The 16,316-nt window shown below is 33.9% G+C and overlaps 1 protein-coding gene across 2 annotated transcripts in view; it reads left to right on the forward strand.

Annotated features, from left to right (window-relative positions):
• Window positions 1-450: 450 nt before the first annotated feature.
• LOC306852432 (integrin alpha-X-like) overlaps window positions 451-16,316 on the forward strand; it is a 30,749-nt gene continuing 14,883 nt past the window's right edge. Inside the window, exons 1-16 of one of the 2 annotated variants that reach the window (XM_079389235.1) lie at window positions 451-653; window positions 5,986-6,117; window positions 7,955-8,060; window positions 8,669-8,772; window positions 8,871-8,941; window positions 12,126-12,237; window positions 12,350-12,480; window positions 12,576-12,718; window positions 12,882-13,029; window positions 13,425-13,575; window positions 13,684-13,757; window positions 14,685-14,802; window positions 14,884-15,020; window positions 15,132-15,278; window positions 15,389-15,592; window positions 16,053-16,186. In XM_079389235.1, the coding sequence (XP_079245361.1) occupies window positions 6,078-6,117; window positions 7,955-8,060; window positions 8,669-8,772; window positions 8,871-8,941; window positions 12,126-12,237; window positions 12,350-12,480; window positions 12,576-12,718; window positions 12,882-13,029; window positions 13,425-13,575; window positions 13,684-13,757; window positions 14,685-14,802; window positions 14,884-15,020; window positions 15,132-15,278; window positions 15,389-15,592; window positions 16,053-16,186 (1,820 nt within the window). In that variant the 5' untranslated portion in view covers window positions 451-653; window positions 5,986-6,077. Of the gene's footprint in view, window positions 654-5,957; window positions 6,118-7,954; window positions 8,061-8,668; window positions 8,773-8,870; window positions 8,942-12,125; window positions 12,238-12,349; window positions 12,481-12,575; window positions 12,719-12,881; window positions 13,030-13,424; window positions 13,576-13,683; window positions 13,758-14,684; window positions 14,803-14,883; window positions 15,021-15,131; window positions 15,279-15,388; window positions 15,593-16,052; window positions 16,187-16,316 lie in introns of those variants that run through there. The other variant, XM_079389234.1, reaches the window with a different exon arrangement.

Below are 16,316 nucleotides of genomic sequence, written 5' to 3' on the forward strand. Positions count from 1 at the left end.
AACTGCTCATTGGGTGCTGTAGTAATGGCTGCCCACTGCTCCGGGTGTATGTTCACTACTGTGTGTACACTTGAATGGGTTAAATGCAGAGCACAAATTCTGAGTATGGGTCCCCAAACTTGGCCACACACCACTTCCCTTTCCCTTTTATAGTTTGTGACTTATGTTCATTTGACATCTATTGTATTGTTTGTTTTTTTAGGCCTCATATCCTCTTCACTTTCTTTCTTCTAGCAGATATATATATAAATGCATACACTTCCTGTAGATGTGTTGTTGTTACTGTGGTTGTGAAAGTGTCAGGAAGTCAAACAATTTGTGTTGTTTGTGACAGAGATGAGAATACACGCATTACTGTCCAAATGTTTGGGGCCAGTATGATATTTTAAGTGTGAGTGCTGAGGTGTCAGATTTAACGCCTACATTAACTACACAGTTGCCCTGGTGCCCAAGCGCGATTGGCCTCTCGACTGTGCTTAAGTCAAACGATGCAAGTTCTTTCTTGATGAAAAAGGGAAGAAAAGCGTTCTTGCTAATATATTCATTTTGATTTAATCTTGCTGCACATATCATAGGATTATAACAGAGGCAGCTGAGGCTGAGGAGGAATTTGCAGCTTTACTTGCAAACTACAATTCCTGTTCATTAATAAGGTGAGAACCAGGCACGTTATAAACTTAAATATACTTGAATACATTAAAAAGTGTACATTCAAGTAATAACAGAAGATGCTAGTTGTTGTCATGATGACAGTACACAAGAAGTAGCTTACAAAAATGATGGGGAAGCTCAGTAAAACTTTGTTCTGTTTCTGTTCTGGCAGTGGTAACTTACTTCAGACATGCTTCAGTGCTGCAACTGTTCTGACAGCATGACCAATTTCATTCAGTGTCATCTGCTGATTACTAATATTTACTGTTTAGTGCATTTGGAAGTTATTTCAGTCATGCTTCTGTATTTTTCTTTATGCGTAATGCTGTGTGTATTTGTGTATACGGTGTGATTGTTCAGATGATTCAGAATCAGATGCTCCCTCCAACATTTGGCAAGCCGTTTTACATTTAATCCTTAAAAGGTACTAATATCTATTTTCATGCAACTAGTAAGGTACAACAGGGCTAAAGGCACTCCCTTTAAAAAAGTGATTTTCACTGCGCCCAAAGTGTATGATTGCAAAAAAAATATATACCTTTCTATTGAACATTTATGGAGCAACATATTTTGTGTATAAAATAAATTATACAAGTAGTTTATTTTGTTTAAAAACCTTATAAATATATGAGGTGGCATTTTACCCCACACACGGGGTAAAAGGCTCACTATACAAATACTTCAGCTAAAATAATGTTTTGTTTAATAATGTCTAAGTTCAAAACAATCACTTTAGCAAAGTTTGTACTATTTTCTGCTTATTTTGATAAATTATATAATTAATTTTTGTTCAATAAAAATACTGTCTTTAAAATGTTAATATAAAACATATATTTTAAAATACAGAAACAAAATCATTTTTAAAAGTAAAGATTCTGAAAGCATTGAAGAAGATCCCATAATAATTTAATATAGATTTACAGTAGTAACAACAAATTATATTTTATTATATGATATGATTAATTTAATGTTTTTAAATATGATGGTTTAATTTCAAACATGGTGATTATCTCTAAGATGGACACTCAACATAATAAATGATATTTACCATCTTAATCTAACCATGTCATGTCAACAAATGAAAAAAGTCAGTCTGTTAACTATCATGCTTTTTACCCCAAATACCATACTTTTACATACTATTTTATTATTTAAAAACTGTTGCTTTAATAATCTTAAACAAAACCGGAAATCATAAAGAAGACCTTTGTCTCAAAATATATTCAACAATTTTAGTGATTCTCATTTGCTACTTAAATCTACAACATTTAAAATATCATCAAATATTAGATCAAGTTAGCACAGAATCAACTTTGTGCTATTGCCCGCAATCGCGTCAAGGATCAGACAAATTTGCACATGCATCTTGAAAAGCGGATGTCTTGGAAAGAGCTAAGCCAAGTTTAGTGGTTTAGAGGAAAATAATATCAAAGGCGCCTTTTACCCCGGAACACCTTTAGCTCCTGTTGTACCCTATTCTTCTTTAGATATTATTATTTATTCTAGCTACTAGTGCTTGTTTTCTAGGCTAGCCTAGCTATTACCTATTTAAAAGATAGGCTACTAGTACGTATTCATACTAGTTCTTATTTATACTAGTACCTAATAAATAAATAGGTTACCATTTATTTTAAGGTGTCCTTGTTACAGTGTTATTATACATTTAAGTACTGAGTAATATTAATTAACTAATGTACTTAATATATGGTAAGGGTTAGGATTAGGGTTTGGCTTAGGGTTACTTGCATGTAATTATGAATAATAAAGTGTTATTATAATTAGCGATAAACCGATATACCGATATTTTCCCGATATTTAAGCATATTACGATAATCAGATAGCGTAATATCAGATTCACCAATAAATGCCGCCACCTTGTGAGTGTTTTGAGCACACATGATTAAGTAATACAGACATGAATGAGCTCATATTGGAAATAAAAGCACTGAATTTAATTCTCTCTTTGTTGTAATCTCTGTCTCTCACCTGGTTGATGCTGAGGGAATGAACTAACACGGCAACCCCTTAGCAAAAAGTAGCATAATTCAAGTTTATTTTATTAAATATGTTTAAGTAAAGTTCAAGTATATTTTTAAGTATACTTTATGTAGTAAGTATACAAATATCAGTGTACTAGTAGTATACTTGTAAGTGTACTTGTACTTGTGACTAAATTGGCCCACTTTCTAGTATATAAAACTATACTTTTAAGTATACTTTAAGTACAAAAGTAGTAAACGTTTAGTACACAGCTAGTTTTTAGCTTGTACTGCAACTATACTAAAAGTGAATTTATAGGTATTCTGATAGTTTACTAATGAAATACTTGTAGTAGCATTTTTAGTACACTTTGAAGTATAGTCTCAGTAAACTACTAGTTTAGTAGTTTTATACTGCATGTATACTTTAAGTGAACTTTAAGTACACCATACTTTAAGCATACTACTATGTCCCTATTTACGTATTAATTTGTATATATTTTGTTGTATGAATATCTGAACATACAAAACATCAAAAGACAGAACACCTCTTCATTGGTCGACATTTTATTCCATAATGTCATGCATCTGTTGTTTCGGTTTCTTCTTCACTTGTGTGTTTTTTTTGGGAAATTCTGTACAGAAGATGTGTACTAGTGCCCCCTACCATATAACAATGAAAACACATTTAACACCAGTTGTAAAATGCAATGAAATACAATGTTTTGTTTGTTATATTCCAATATACCAGAGGATATTATTCAGTTAATTAACATTACCCAGCAAATTATTCTTCACTCTTTAGCCTGTTAAACTGCTTATAAACCTACTAAAACTGTAGTTTAAATTCACTCAAAAATAAGAGTGTTTTACTCGCCCTCGAGGCATCCTATGTGTATATGACTTTCTTCTTTTAGATAAATCCAATCAGAGTTACATTAAAAATTCTCCTGGCTATTCCAAGCTTTATCATTGCAGTGGGTGGGTGTTTCTGTTCAACAGTCCACAAGACGTCAAATAAAGTGCGCACATCCATAATAAAACGTGCCTCACATGGCTCCAGGGTGTGTGTATTTATATTAGTACTTCATTGGGAATTAGTTCATATCTAAATAGTTACTACTCTTTTATTCTTACTAGCATTTTATTATGTACTCGTATTTATTAGCTACTAGTTCTTATTTTTTAGATACTAGTAGTTATTTATTTGCTACTAGTACACATTTATTAGATACTAATACTTATTTCAAATGCTATTAAGATTTTTTATTTTACTACTAAGATTTTTAATGGATTTTCTGACTAGTCATAACATAAGTAAAAAAATCTTTTGTGACTAGTAAGATAATAATTGTTTCTAATAACAATTACAAAAGATACCAGTGCCTAATGAATAACTACTGCTATCAATTAAATATGTAGTGGCATGACTGGCATCTAATGAAAAGTAGTAGTATAACTAATGAATATTTAATAGTAGTATTTTAAAAGATATTAGTCACAGTTGGAATACATACTAGTCAGAACTGAATAGTTGATAGCTGAATGACAGATCCCCATTGTAGTAACTACTATTACCTAACAAGAAACTATGATTAGTGATTTAGTAAGTAATAGCGCTCAGTTGAAACTGGAAGTTCACTATTAGCTAATCAATAACTACTATTTTTTTATATATCCTGGAGAACTACCAAGAACTACTGTATACAGGTTCATAATTAATGTGAATTATACATAATGTATAATTAATTCTAAATGAAGATCATGGTAACCCACTAGTAATGACTCTTAAAGGAACTACTAACTACTTGGATCAGTATTCTAAACCGAAAAGCATCATAACTCCCTAATATTGACTGACGTCATTTAAAGCTTTTGAGATATATGTAAGGTTTTGGATAGTAATGACTCAAGTGTTACTACATCCTTCTGAAGAAATGACTAATTATTTGGATCAGTATTCTAAAGTGAAGATCACGCTAACCCACTAGTAATGAAGTGTTACCAAATCTAGCAAAATTAATTACTAACCAGGACCTTGCAAAAACCTTAAAAGTTTACAATGACTTCAGTAATTACTAGGGAGTTATCATGATATTCACTTTAGAATACTGATCCAAAAAAATGAGTAATTCCTTCTGAAGAATTTGGTATTACTTGAGTCATTACTAGTGGGTTACCATGACCTTTACTTTAGAATAAATGATACATTATGTATTATTCATTTTAATTATGAACCTATATGCAGTAGTTCTTAGTAGTTCTTAAGGAGGTATGAAACAATAATAGTTACTGATTAGCTAATAATGAACTACCACATTTGACTAAGCACTATTACTTACTCATTCATTAATCAGAGTTTCTTGTTAGTTACTAGTAGTTACTAGAGTGCTAATATTGTGTTACTCATGTGTAGTCATTCATTAATGATGGAACAGTATTCTAAAGTATTCCCCTATATTTTAATATTATGCACTTATTTTCCTAACAAATCTTTTTTTTTTGCTGAGATTTGATGCACTGTGATTGCACCATGACGTCACAATGTTATTTGGCAACAAATCAACCTTCCTTTAGCAACTTCCCCTGAAAGTTAGTTGGCAACACTGATCTGGGCACCGGCCGAGATTGTTTTTGAGTGGAAATGTGTAGACCGGTTCCCAGTTGGGCTCTGGCTCCAGCTCCGGCTCCAGCACCAGCCCCGGTGGAAAAGTGGTAGGCTATCAGATGGTCAGGGACTGGAGCAACGGTTATGACAAAATAACATATTAAATAACATATTGTAACTGTGGTGTTAATGATGTGGTTGTAGATTACGTAAATAAGGATCAGGAGAACGGAGATGCATCAACAAACTATTTCCATTTAATAACGTTTAGACAGGACCAAGATTCAAACCAAACTGAGTGCTTATAAAGAACCGAAAACAAAGGAGTTAACAAGCTGATTAATTAAACACAGGTGAATAGATTTAACAATGATAAACTGAAGACAACTAATGAGGAAAACCGGAACGAAACAGGAAACTAAATAAAAACCAAATCGTGACGTAGGTTATGATCCATTTAAAAACTCTTGTAAACAGCTCAATTTTTTTAGTTACTTTACTTTACTTACTATTACATTTGCATTTTGGCATTTCTGTTTTACCTACTTTTATATCAGAATAGTTGCTGTTGATTTTGACTTCAAGATACACAAAGTAGTACTTCCAAAATGCTGAAAATGATCTGTCACTTATTTTTAGTCACAGTAATGGTTGAGGAAAAGGAGGTTTTGTTGGTAGAATCTTGTTTCCTCTGTGGTAGTTCCTGTTTAGTCACATGTATCACTCTCAATTTGATTTTTCTCTCAGTTCCACCTAAGATTCTTCACTCAAACTTGTGACTCAGCAAGTATCTGTCTCTTTTGTGCACCCGCCACCTCTGTTTGTACCTTGATGCAGAAATGGACGGGAATTTCCGGTTTCCTTTGTGTTTGTTTTATGGTAAGATCAAATTTATGTGCAATTAAATTTGTGGTGTAAGCTATACTGAAATTATCTAATGTCATAAAGATAGAAACAAACTAATCAGAAACAAACAAAAAAAACTTCACTTGTGTACTTGCTGTAAGATGAACAGATTGTATATTATGTGATATTTGCTTAATGAATTTTAATAGCTTGATAATATAAATAAGCATTATTACAATCAAATTTCAGTTATTTTGTCTGATCTGTTGGATATGCATTGCTGTCAAGCCCACTGAAACGTATTTGATATGAAAATTTATAAGGCATCTTTACAAAAAAACCCTGCTGTTGTGTGTTGATCGTTTATACTTTTTAGCAATTAAAACATCTTTTATTATAATTGTAAAAAAAATGTGTCTTTTTGCTGTGAAATCTTTACTGCTTTTTATAAAATAATAACACAGTCTCATCCCAACTCGTCACATATTGACGCTTGGTTTTCGCGTCACTTTTCGACGTGAAGGGAAGGTAATTTTTTTAAATAGGAAACACTTAGCGTATATTAATCATTTTTAAATAAATGATGCCAGTACTTGCATCTGCCTCCTATATCTTGCGTTTTCTTCACAGATGGTAGGTTTAGGGGCAGGGGTTGGGTAAGTCACTATTTTGACTGTTTACATTCAAAAATCACACCTCTACATATATGCAATAATGGCAACCTTATTATGACCATAAAATTCCCAATAGCGCGTTAGCATATCGACGCCGAAAAATTACGCTTCCCTTCACGTCGAAAAGTGACGCTAAAGGGGTACCTTGAGCGTCAAAAAGCGACGCCAAAACCAAAGCGTCAATATGTGACGACTTGGGATGAGACGGGGTTGAAAATAAACATGGAGTAAAAAAAAGGACTGAAACAAAAATGTGACAAATGTGAGTATTTTAAAATGTATTTAAAGAATGCTTATTTGTTCATCTCTAAATTATCATTGTATTGCATTGCAGTTTGAAAAGTTTGAAAAAAAATTAAAACTACAGAGCTTTAATCATACAAATACGTATTTAAATATAATCTTGCTTTGGGGGGAAGTCGTGGCCTAATGGTTAGAGAGTCGGACTCGTAATCGAAAGGTTGCGGGTTCGAGCCCCCGGCCGGCAGGAATTGTAGGTGGGGGGAGGGAACGTCCAGCGCTCTCTCCACCCTCAATACCACGACTGAGGTGCCCTTGAGCAAGGCACCGAACCCCCAATTGCTCCCCGGGCGCCGCAGCATGGCTGCCCACTGCTCCGGGTGTGTGTTCACGGTGTGTGTGTGTGTGTGGATTTGTTCACTACTCACTGCTGTGTGTGTGCACTTGGATGGGTTAAAGGCAGAGCACCAATTTCGAGTATGGGTCACCATACTTGACAATACGTCACGACGACGACGACGACTAAAACAGTTTATTTATAGATATACCTCCGAATTTACAGACAAGACTTAAGCTTAAATGCATGTCTGAGCTGCTTTAACTGAAAGAAACTTGCACTGATATATCTTTATCTACATTTGTCAGTGCAATTATTTTGTCACGACATGAACGTCAGTAATGCCCCCCCCCCCTTTTTTCTTAGGCAACTTTAGAAATGACACATAAATTCCTAATTGAACTATTGCCTAATCCGATCTTGTGAAATGAGGCCATAGAGTGACAACTGATATTTATATGCAGTTTATGTGCATAGTCATTGATTTGTGTTATAAGCAGAATTTCATATTACTTTTTGGCCATAAAAATCTCAGTATCTGCTAAAAATTGTTACAGAGGAAGGTACTTAGTTTCATAATTCATTTAAACTTGTAATTTTCCTTTCTTTTACATGTTAGTATGCCATTCATTAATGGCCTTCAACATTGATCCTGTGACCTGGAAGACCTTCACAAGCAATGAAAACATTGCCTTTGGCTATAAAGTGATACAGAAAGGTGCAAGGTGAGCTCACTTGCGTTACCACAGATCACTCAAAACAACCCGCTGAACTGCTGAAAACAAACAGCTGACAAGAGCTACAGAATATTTGAATCCAAGACTAATCAAAAGCCATAATGCGTGTATCAAATTAATGAATTACTCAAGTAAAATTAATTACTAAGTTAAACTTTCTACATCTGAGTTGTGCAATTTTGTTTCTGTTTTTCATTTTTAGTCAGAAGGCACTGCAAAGCAATTACATCATTACTTTACAGCTAGCTACTGTTGTCACTGTAATGCAGGTCAAGCTTGACATTTTCTTTTGTCAATTACTAAAACCGAGCCACTAAAGAATGTTCTGGTCCAGTTAAAATATTCTTTGAACTTTATTACAGTTTAATCAGAAAGAAAACCTTTTGAATCCCACATTTGCGAGTAGTTTTGATTTCCCCTGTCTGTGATTTTCAGTAGACTAATATAAAAATGTTTCACAACACTAACGAAAACCATGCTGATGTCCACACTTTCTTGTCTTTCATTTGTTGCTTCAACCAGTATACCCAGCCAAGAATGCCACAGATTTCTCTTTTTTTAGCCTGTTCTCATATTCTTTCTGTCTTCTTCCATAGTCTGCTTGTGAGTGATCCTTTAATACAACACAGTCAAACTCAAAGAGGAAAAATTTATGACTGTTCTGTCACCAGAGGAACGTGTGTGCCACTGGCCATTACTGGTACTTAGTTTTTTTGTATGATGCTTTCAAATATGTAAAATAGGATAATAGTTTGATTATTTGTGATAATCAACAGTTCCTCTTTTTATTCAACAAAGTCCCGAATGAGGCTGTCAACATGTCCCTTGGACTTTCAATGTCTCTAGAACCTCAGTCTTCAAGAGCAGTGGTAAGTTTTATGCAACATCCAATTCCAGAAAAGTTGGGACTTTTGTAAAATGTAGTAACATCAAGAATTTGTGATTTGTTCATTCTCTTTAAAATTGATTTAATATACAGAAGTACCAAGAAACAGTGTGTCTCACTGGTCATATATACAGGGCTTGACATTAACTTTTTTTGCTCACTAGCCACTGTCGCTAGTGGTTTTCCAAAATTAATAGACATTCAGCATTTTCTCTGGCCAGTTTTGTTGCTAGGAAATGACATTTTATATGATTAAAGTCACTGAACTCTAAAATTTACTTAAATCAGTTTCCAGGTCATTTTATGCTTATACAAATGGCAGTTTTTTCCTAACCATTTTGAATGTATGTTTCATATCAACTTCTTATATTTTATTACTAATTTTGGTTATTATAATAAGACTCTATAGGGCTGTTACCAATCAAATGAAATCAGTATCAACCACATTGATCTTTCAACTGCAAGAAATGGAAGCAGCTGAAGTTAATGGCATACAGATGCATTCACACAGACAATTTAATGATGCTGAAATGCATTTAGTAATTTTACATTTCAATTTAGTCATTTAGCAGATGCTTTTATCCAAAGCATTAATGCATTAACAGTGCAAAATTACAACTGCATAAATGTTATTGTCAGAACCCTCTCAGGAAACACGGGAGCGCGGAGACAGGGGAATTCCAAAATATCCTTTATTTGGAGCCAACAGATAGACGAGGAGCTTGGGGAGAGACGAACATATATGACGTTCAATACCGGACACAGGGGCAGGGAAACACAGGGCTTATAAACACTAGGAAATCAACAGGGAAGAACAGAAACAGGTGTGGGGCAATACAGCAGACAAATGAACTAATGATGACAAACGAGGACAGGAACAGGAAGGCCAAATATGGGCATGAGAGGAGGGGGAAACAAGACACAGGACTGACAGTTATGAGCCTAGTGCTTTATATCATTTTTGTATATACAAATATGAAATATTAGGGAAAAAATGCAATGATAGTCTACTTTTACGTTTGAAAGTAAACCGCTAGAAGGTGGCAGCACATGTCTGTCTTAACGAGTGAGTCATTGAGTCATTCATTTAAATGATTCGTTCAGACAGCTGATTCATTCAAGAATGAAGCAAATGCTTGTCTTTATGAGGGGTTTATTGAATCATTGACTTAAAAATGTTGAATCATTCACTACCGAAACACCCCTGTGTTGCTCAGAGATGCCAGACTGTGCTGTGATCTTTATTTGGAACCGTTTTTGTGAACGAATCGAGAAAAACTGTCAAAATTCCAGTCGGGCAAGTAAAGTTCTCTTTCACTTGCCCCTTCCAAAAAAAAAAGAAAACACACTTGTCCCAGACAAGCGTTAATATTGAGCTTTATTACAGCATATAAAATTCAACCCACCAAAGTGGCTAGTACAGATACTCATTCAAAAATGTAGTGAAGTAGAGAGTAAATGTTGCAAATATCTTTGATACTCAGTAAAACTACAAAGTATCCGAAAATATACTCAAGTACAGTAATTAGTTACATTTACTCCAATACTTTACTCCTCTGCTTATAGATGTGATGGTTAGATATAATTTGGTGGCATAGGCGTACTTGATTGTGAAGCTCAGTAATGTTGTTTCAAGTTTAAAGTTGTGTTTACTGATATAGTGCATCAACAATACAATTTCACCAGAAAGAAATCTTGTATGTGTGCATTAATAAGTAATAAATAATTACTTTAAGGTGCATTTTTAAAAGTTGTTGTTGTTTATAACTCACTAATAAATGCTTTCACTTTACATTAAGGTTCCCTTTCAGGTTCACAGGTTATTAAGAATTAGAACTCAGTGAACCATTAATACAGAGTAGCATGTTCAGAATTTATAACGTTGACAGGTATTGCAAATGCTTTGTTATATATAGCCACATGTGCTCAGGAGTACCATGGAAAACTGCTGCCACTTAACATAATCTGCCGCTGCATCAATAAATGCAACTTGAATCTTTATTTACACTAGGATAAATCTTTACATTTCTTGCAAAACTTTAAACATTATCATTTTGGGAAAAATATCTACTTTTATGGAGTGTATTGCAGTTATCAAAATTGAAATTTGTTCATACTTACAAAAACAATTAAGCCAGACTGTACTTTTCTTTGTACTTTTGATTTGAATGAAATAAAGATTAAATAGAATGATCAAATCAAATATTCTTTATTTTATGGCATTTTGCAAGACATCTGCTAAAACTCTAAAGAGATTAATCTAAAATCTAAGTATAATAATCTTCAGAAGTCAAAAGACATGGAGCATGTGATGAGAGCAAGAGAAAAGAAGAAGCTTTTTTTAAAAGCCAATTGGACCTATATATATACTAGAGACGTCTACAAATATTTTCCATCACTTGAATTAGCTTGAAGTCAAGGTTGAGTCACATTAACATGACAATGAAATGCAACAAATAAGATCAGATACATATTTAGATACACCAAATCTTAACAATCTGGTATTTGCAAAGCGATATTTAAGGATTGCTAAGATATGCTGTATCTAAAATGTAAAACCACAGCCCATATTTATTTTTTATCTGATCTTATCTATTGCATCACATGCTTTTGTCTTTAGACTTCTTAAGATTGTTATACTTAGATTTTAGATTACTCTCTTACACCACATTTGTACTGCTAAAGCACGGAAGAAAAGTTTAACACTTTACTTTGATGGTCCCTTTTGAACACTCTGTTGACAATAAGTAATGTCGCACCTACATGTCTACTAACTCTCATTAGAGTATTAGTAGACTATCTGATTGATATCTTCTACCTAACCCTAATCTTACCAGTCTACTAATACTCTATATACCAACAGTCTTTTGAAAGCTAGTAGATATGTAGGTGCAACATTAATTATAGTCAACAGAATGTGTTAAAAGGACCATCAAAATAAAGTGTAACCAAGAAAAGATTCAGTGCATGTACTAATGTCAAACAGTAAGGACATCAGCATGATTTTGGTTAGTATTTGTATTATTTGAGTCATTGTTAGATATAAACCTGCAACTTGCAGACAATCATAAAGATGGTCAAAGGAATTAAATTTTGCACCTCCAGTTTTACACTAGTGTCCAGATTAGAGTTTGTCATGTTGGAAATAACATCTTCATTTCTCTCAGGTTTGTGGTCCAACCATACCCAAGAACTGTGATGTAACCACTTACAACGGCATGTGCTTTAAAATCAGTTCAGCAAATGTTGTAAGCAAATCTGTGCCAAGGACTCTGAGAGGTATTTATATTGTGACAAATCACTCTTCGTAGTGTATATGACACGATTATCACTGCCGAGCATCTTCAGATTGATGAAAATATGATGCAGTTCTTTCTTCCTCCAACCTCAGAATGCCCAACATCCCAGACTGATATTGCTTTTTTAATGGATGGATCTGGAAGTGTAGATTATAGGGATTTTAAAAAGATGAAGGCTTTTGTTATAGAAATGATCAAAAGTTTTTTAGACCATGATACACAGGTAGGACGATCAATACATTTATTATGCTCTAGATTATATATGATTTTAACACCAATTTTACCACCAGGATCTAAATCTATCTATCTGTCTTACAGTTTGCCATTGCACAGTTTTCTACAGATTGTGAAATTCATTACAAGTTTCAAGTCAAAAACGCTGAGGCTTGGGAAAATGCAGTGGCTCGGATACGTCAACAGAAGGGATGGACTAAAACCGCAACAGCTATAAAAAAACTTGTGTAATACATGCTTTCCGATATTTCATCAAAATGAACAGAATTAATTAATTAAAAGAATGGAATTAAACTAAGAACATGAATAATATTAACATATATTATACAGTTATACAACTTAATATCTTATACAGTTGTATCATTATTCTGTACTATTTTCCATTAACAGGAATGAGCTATTCAATAGTAATGGAGGTGCAAGACAATCAGCCAGCAAAATTCTGGTTGTTATCACAGATGGTGAATCAACTGATAGTTTCTTGGCTGAAGCTGTTCAACAAGCACAAGCAAAACAGATAACACGATATGCTATTGGGGTAAGATCAATATGTTGCATTTCCAGATTTCAAGTTTTCAAAATGATTTTGTTCGCTGTGTGAATTAAACATAGGTAAAATTGAAATTCTGTCATCATTTACTCGCACCCACTGTCATTACAAACTTGTATGACTCACTTTCTTCTCAAGGTTTTATTGTTATTTTTTTATCTTATCCATGAAATAAAAGTCACTGGGAACCAGTGTTGTTTTGGACCCAACTGACCTTCATTTTATGGACAAAAACTAATGAGACATTCTTAAAAATATATATTTTGTGTTTAGAAGGGGGGAAAAAACACATATTTTGGAATGATATGAGGTTGAATAAATGATGCCAGAAGTTAAAAACATTATATTTATGGGGAGTTATCCCTACTTTAAATTTTTCTTAGGTTGGCAGTGCTTTTGATAATAACAAAGCAACAAGGGAGCTGGCGATTATTGCATCTTTACCCACCAATAAGCATGTGTTCAAAGTAACTGACTTTGACGCGCTGGAAAGTATTCGTGAGCAACTTAAAGAGAATATTATTGCCATTGAAGGTATGTCTGCAGAGGAAATAAAAATAAATAATGTTGTGTGAGTTCATCTACCATGTGCATTGGGTTGATTAATAATAATAATAATAATCAGCTTATTTTATTGGCTAGGAACCCAGACCACTGGTGATTCATCTCGGATGGAGTTTGCACAGGACGGGTTTAGTGCAGCATTAACTTCAAATGTATTTATACTACCTTACACCAAACTTAAAAAGACATTATATGAAAATTAAAAAATACATAAAGTGGGTATAGAAAATAATCACATTTTGTTGCTTTGCAACCTGAAATGAAGATGGACACAGTTTTTGTTTTGTCCAGCTATATTTACTCAAATTATAACATTCAAGTGAAAAAGATATAGCATCAACATGTCAGAAAAATAAATAAATAAAAAGCATTGATTCATTTAATTTAATTTAATTATTTTTTTCCCCCTTGACATGTTGGTGTTATATCTTTCATTGGATGTTATAAGTTGCACTAAGTAAATACAGCTGGATGAAACAAAAACGGTGTCTGTCTTTGTTTCAGGCTGCAAAGCAACAATATATGATTAGTTTAAAGGGGGAGATTATTTTCTCTACCCACTGTAGGTTAGAATTCTGAAAAAATTCTGTGAGATTTACATTTTCACTTTTCATTACATAAAATTTTCACTTTGCTAGTAATACAAAGAAACACAAGTAACACAATGAATTGCCGTGAAACGAAGTAGAAAGACTGAAATAGGATTTTCTTGGTTTTTTTTCAGTGTATTACTTAAATTGGTCTTTACTGTTCTGTTAAATTCAAGCATTTGCATGCTGTTCATGCTCTCCCCCCACTATAACATAGTTATAACATAGTTCTTTTGCTGTCGTAGGTAACCACTATTCTTTTTTTAGCATTGTTAGCACCGCTTTTGACCTCACACTGGTGCCAAAATTGTGCAGTGTGAATTACTTCAATGTTACCACAACACATAACAAACACCCAGTTTTGTGCCTTATATTTACATGCTGTCGACAGCAACGGAAATACCATGCAATATATAATCATTAATTGTAATTAATAACAATTAATTGTAATGCAAGCAGCTTATCATTCCTCTAATATTATGCACTTAGACAGACATAATAATGACCGCAGTGGGAGCTTTCCAGTGGAAGGGTGGATATCAGCTGTACACACAAAATGATCAGTTAAATTCCTTTCAAGCTGGAAGTGAGCATGACAGTTATTTAGGTAAGATCTCTTCTTTGACTGTAAATCAAAATAAATCAAGCAAATACATAAGAATATTTTTAAAGTCTATTTTATTTTAAGGTTATTCCTTGGCAATAGCGACAACATTCGGAAGAAAGTATGCAGTCATGGGAGCACCAAGACACAAGCATAAGGGACAAGTTACTGTTTCAAGAATTGATAATATTCGGAATGTAAAAGAACTGGATCCTCCTAAGGTTATAAAACTCATATTTGTGTAAAATATTAGCACATTGCACAAACAAGTGAAAGTAAGCTCAAAATAGACTGCATGTTAAACAATACAGCTTCTCTTTGTCTTTTCTCAGCCTCAGATTGGCTCATATTTTGGAGCAGAGGTTTGTGTGGTAGATTTGAACAAAGACTCCATAACAGACCTCCTGTTGGTATCGGCACCAACATACATGGAGCCTGACCGGGAAGGCAAAGTGTTTGTTTACACCTCCAATCGTCAGGTAAGCGATGAGGATTAAATGTTTTAGAACATTTGATAATCAGTTCTGATTTAAGTTTAGATATTTGATTTGCTTGTTTGTTTACTTCTCTCTCTGGTCTGTCTTCATAGTCGTTCTTCGTTTTTTCGGGTATGGTGCTGGTGGGAATGGCAGGTCAGAGGGGTCGGTTCGGCTCTTCTTTGGCCAGTCCAGCAGATCTGAATGGTGATGGTAACATGGATGTGCTTATTGGAGCTCCTTTAGAGGAGGATGGACATGGAAGCATCTACATCTTCAATGGAGGACCTGATGAAATAAATCCCAAATATTCACAGGTGCAATGGGTCGGAAAAGACATAATAATAAAAAAAATACAAATAAACAGCTAAACCCGCTGTTTTGGTACTTTTCACAAATAGGCTAAAAACACATTCTGTTACTTAATTTTAAAGCATTAGAGACGCAACTTATGTTTTGTAGTTGTTGTGAGAACTATTAGATATTTTAACTTTTAATATTTGAAAAAAAGTTATTTCAAATTAAATGTTTTCAGTTTTTTACACTGATTATATATTTGACTACATTCATCAAGCACAACCACTATTTAACTCAAGTTGTTGAAAAAAAATCTTTAATGTACTGGAAATTATTTTATCAATAACTACAGAGTAACATTCTAAGTGTTTATTGTCGGTCAGTGCCTATTATAACTCTCTTAACTGTAACTGTTTTTCTTCCATCCGGAAATCCTCTGTGTCTCATTCTCCCTCTTTCCTTCACTTACTGTGATGACAGAGGATTGCTGGGTCATCTGTGAAACCAGGTTTGCGGTTCTTTGGGATTTCACTGAGTCAGTCCTCTCTAGACCAGAGCAGAGACAGCCTTCCTGATATTGCTGTTGGGACCATGGGAGCAGTTCTGCTTCTCAGGTGTGTCTTTGTTTTATAAAGAACTCTAAATGTACAAAATGTACTCAGTTACTGTCGTAACCTTGGTTCCCTGAGATACGGAACGAGTACTGCATCCTGAACTGAAGCCTTATTCAATCACGCAGTGACA

This window comes from Barbus barbus (genome assembly GCF_936440315.1).
Source record: "Barbus barbus genome assembly, chromosome: 32".
Lineage (NCBI taxonomy): Eukaryota > Metazoa > Chordata > Actinopteri > Cypriniformes > Cyprinidae > Barbus > Barbus barbus.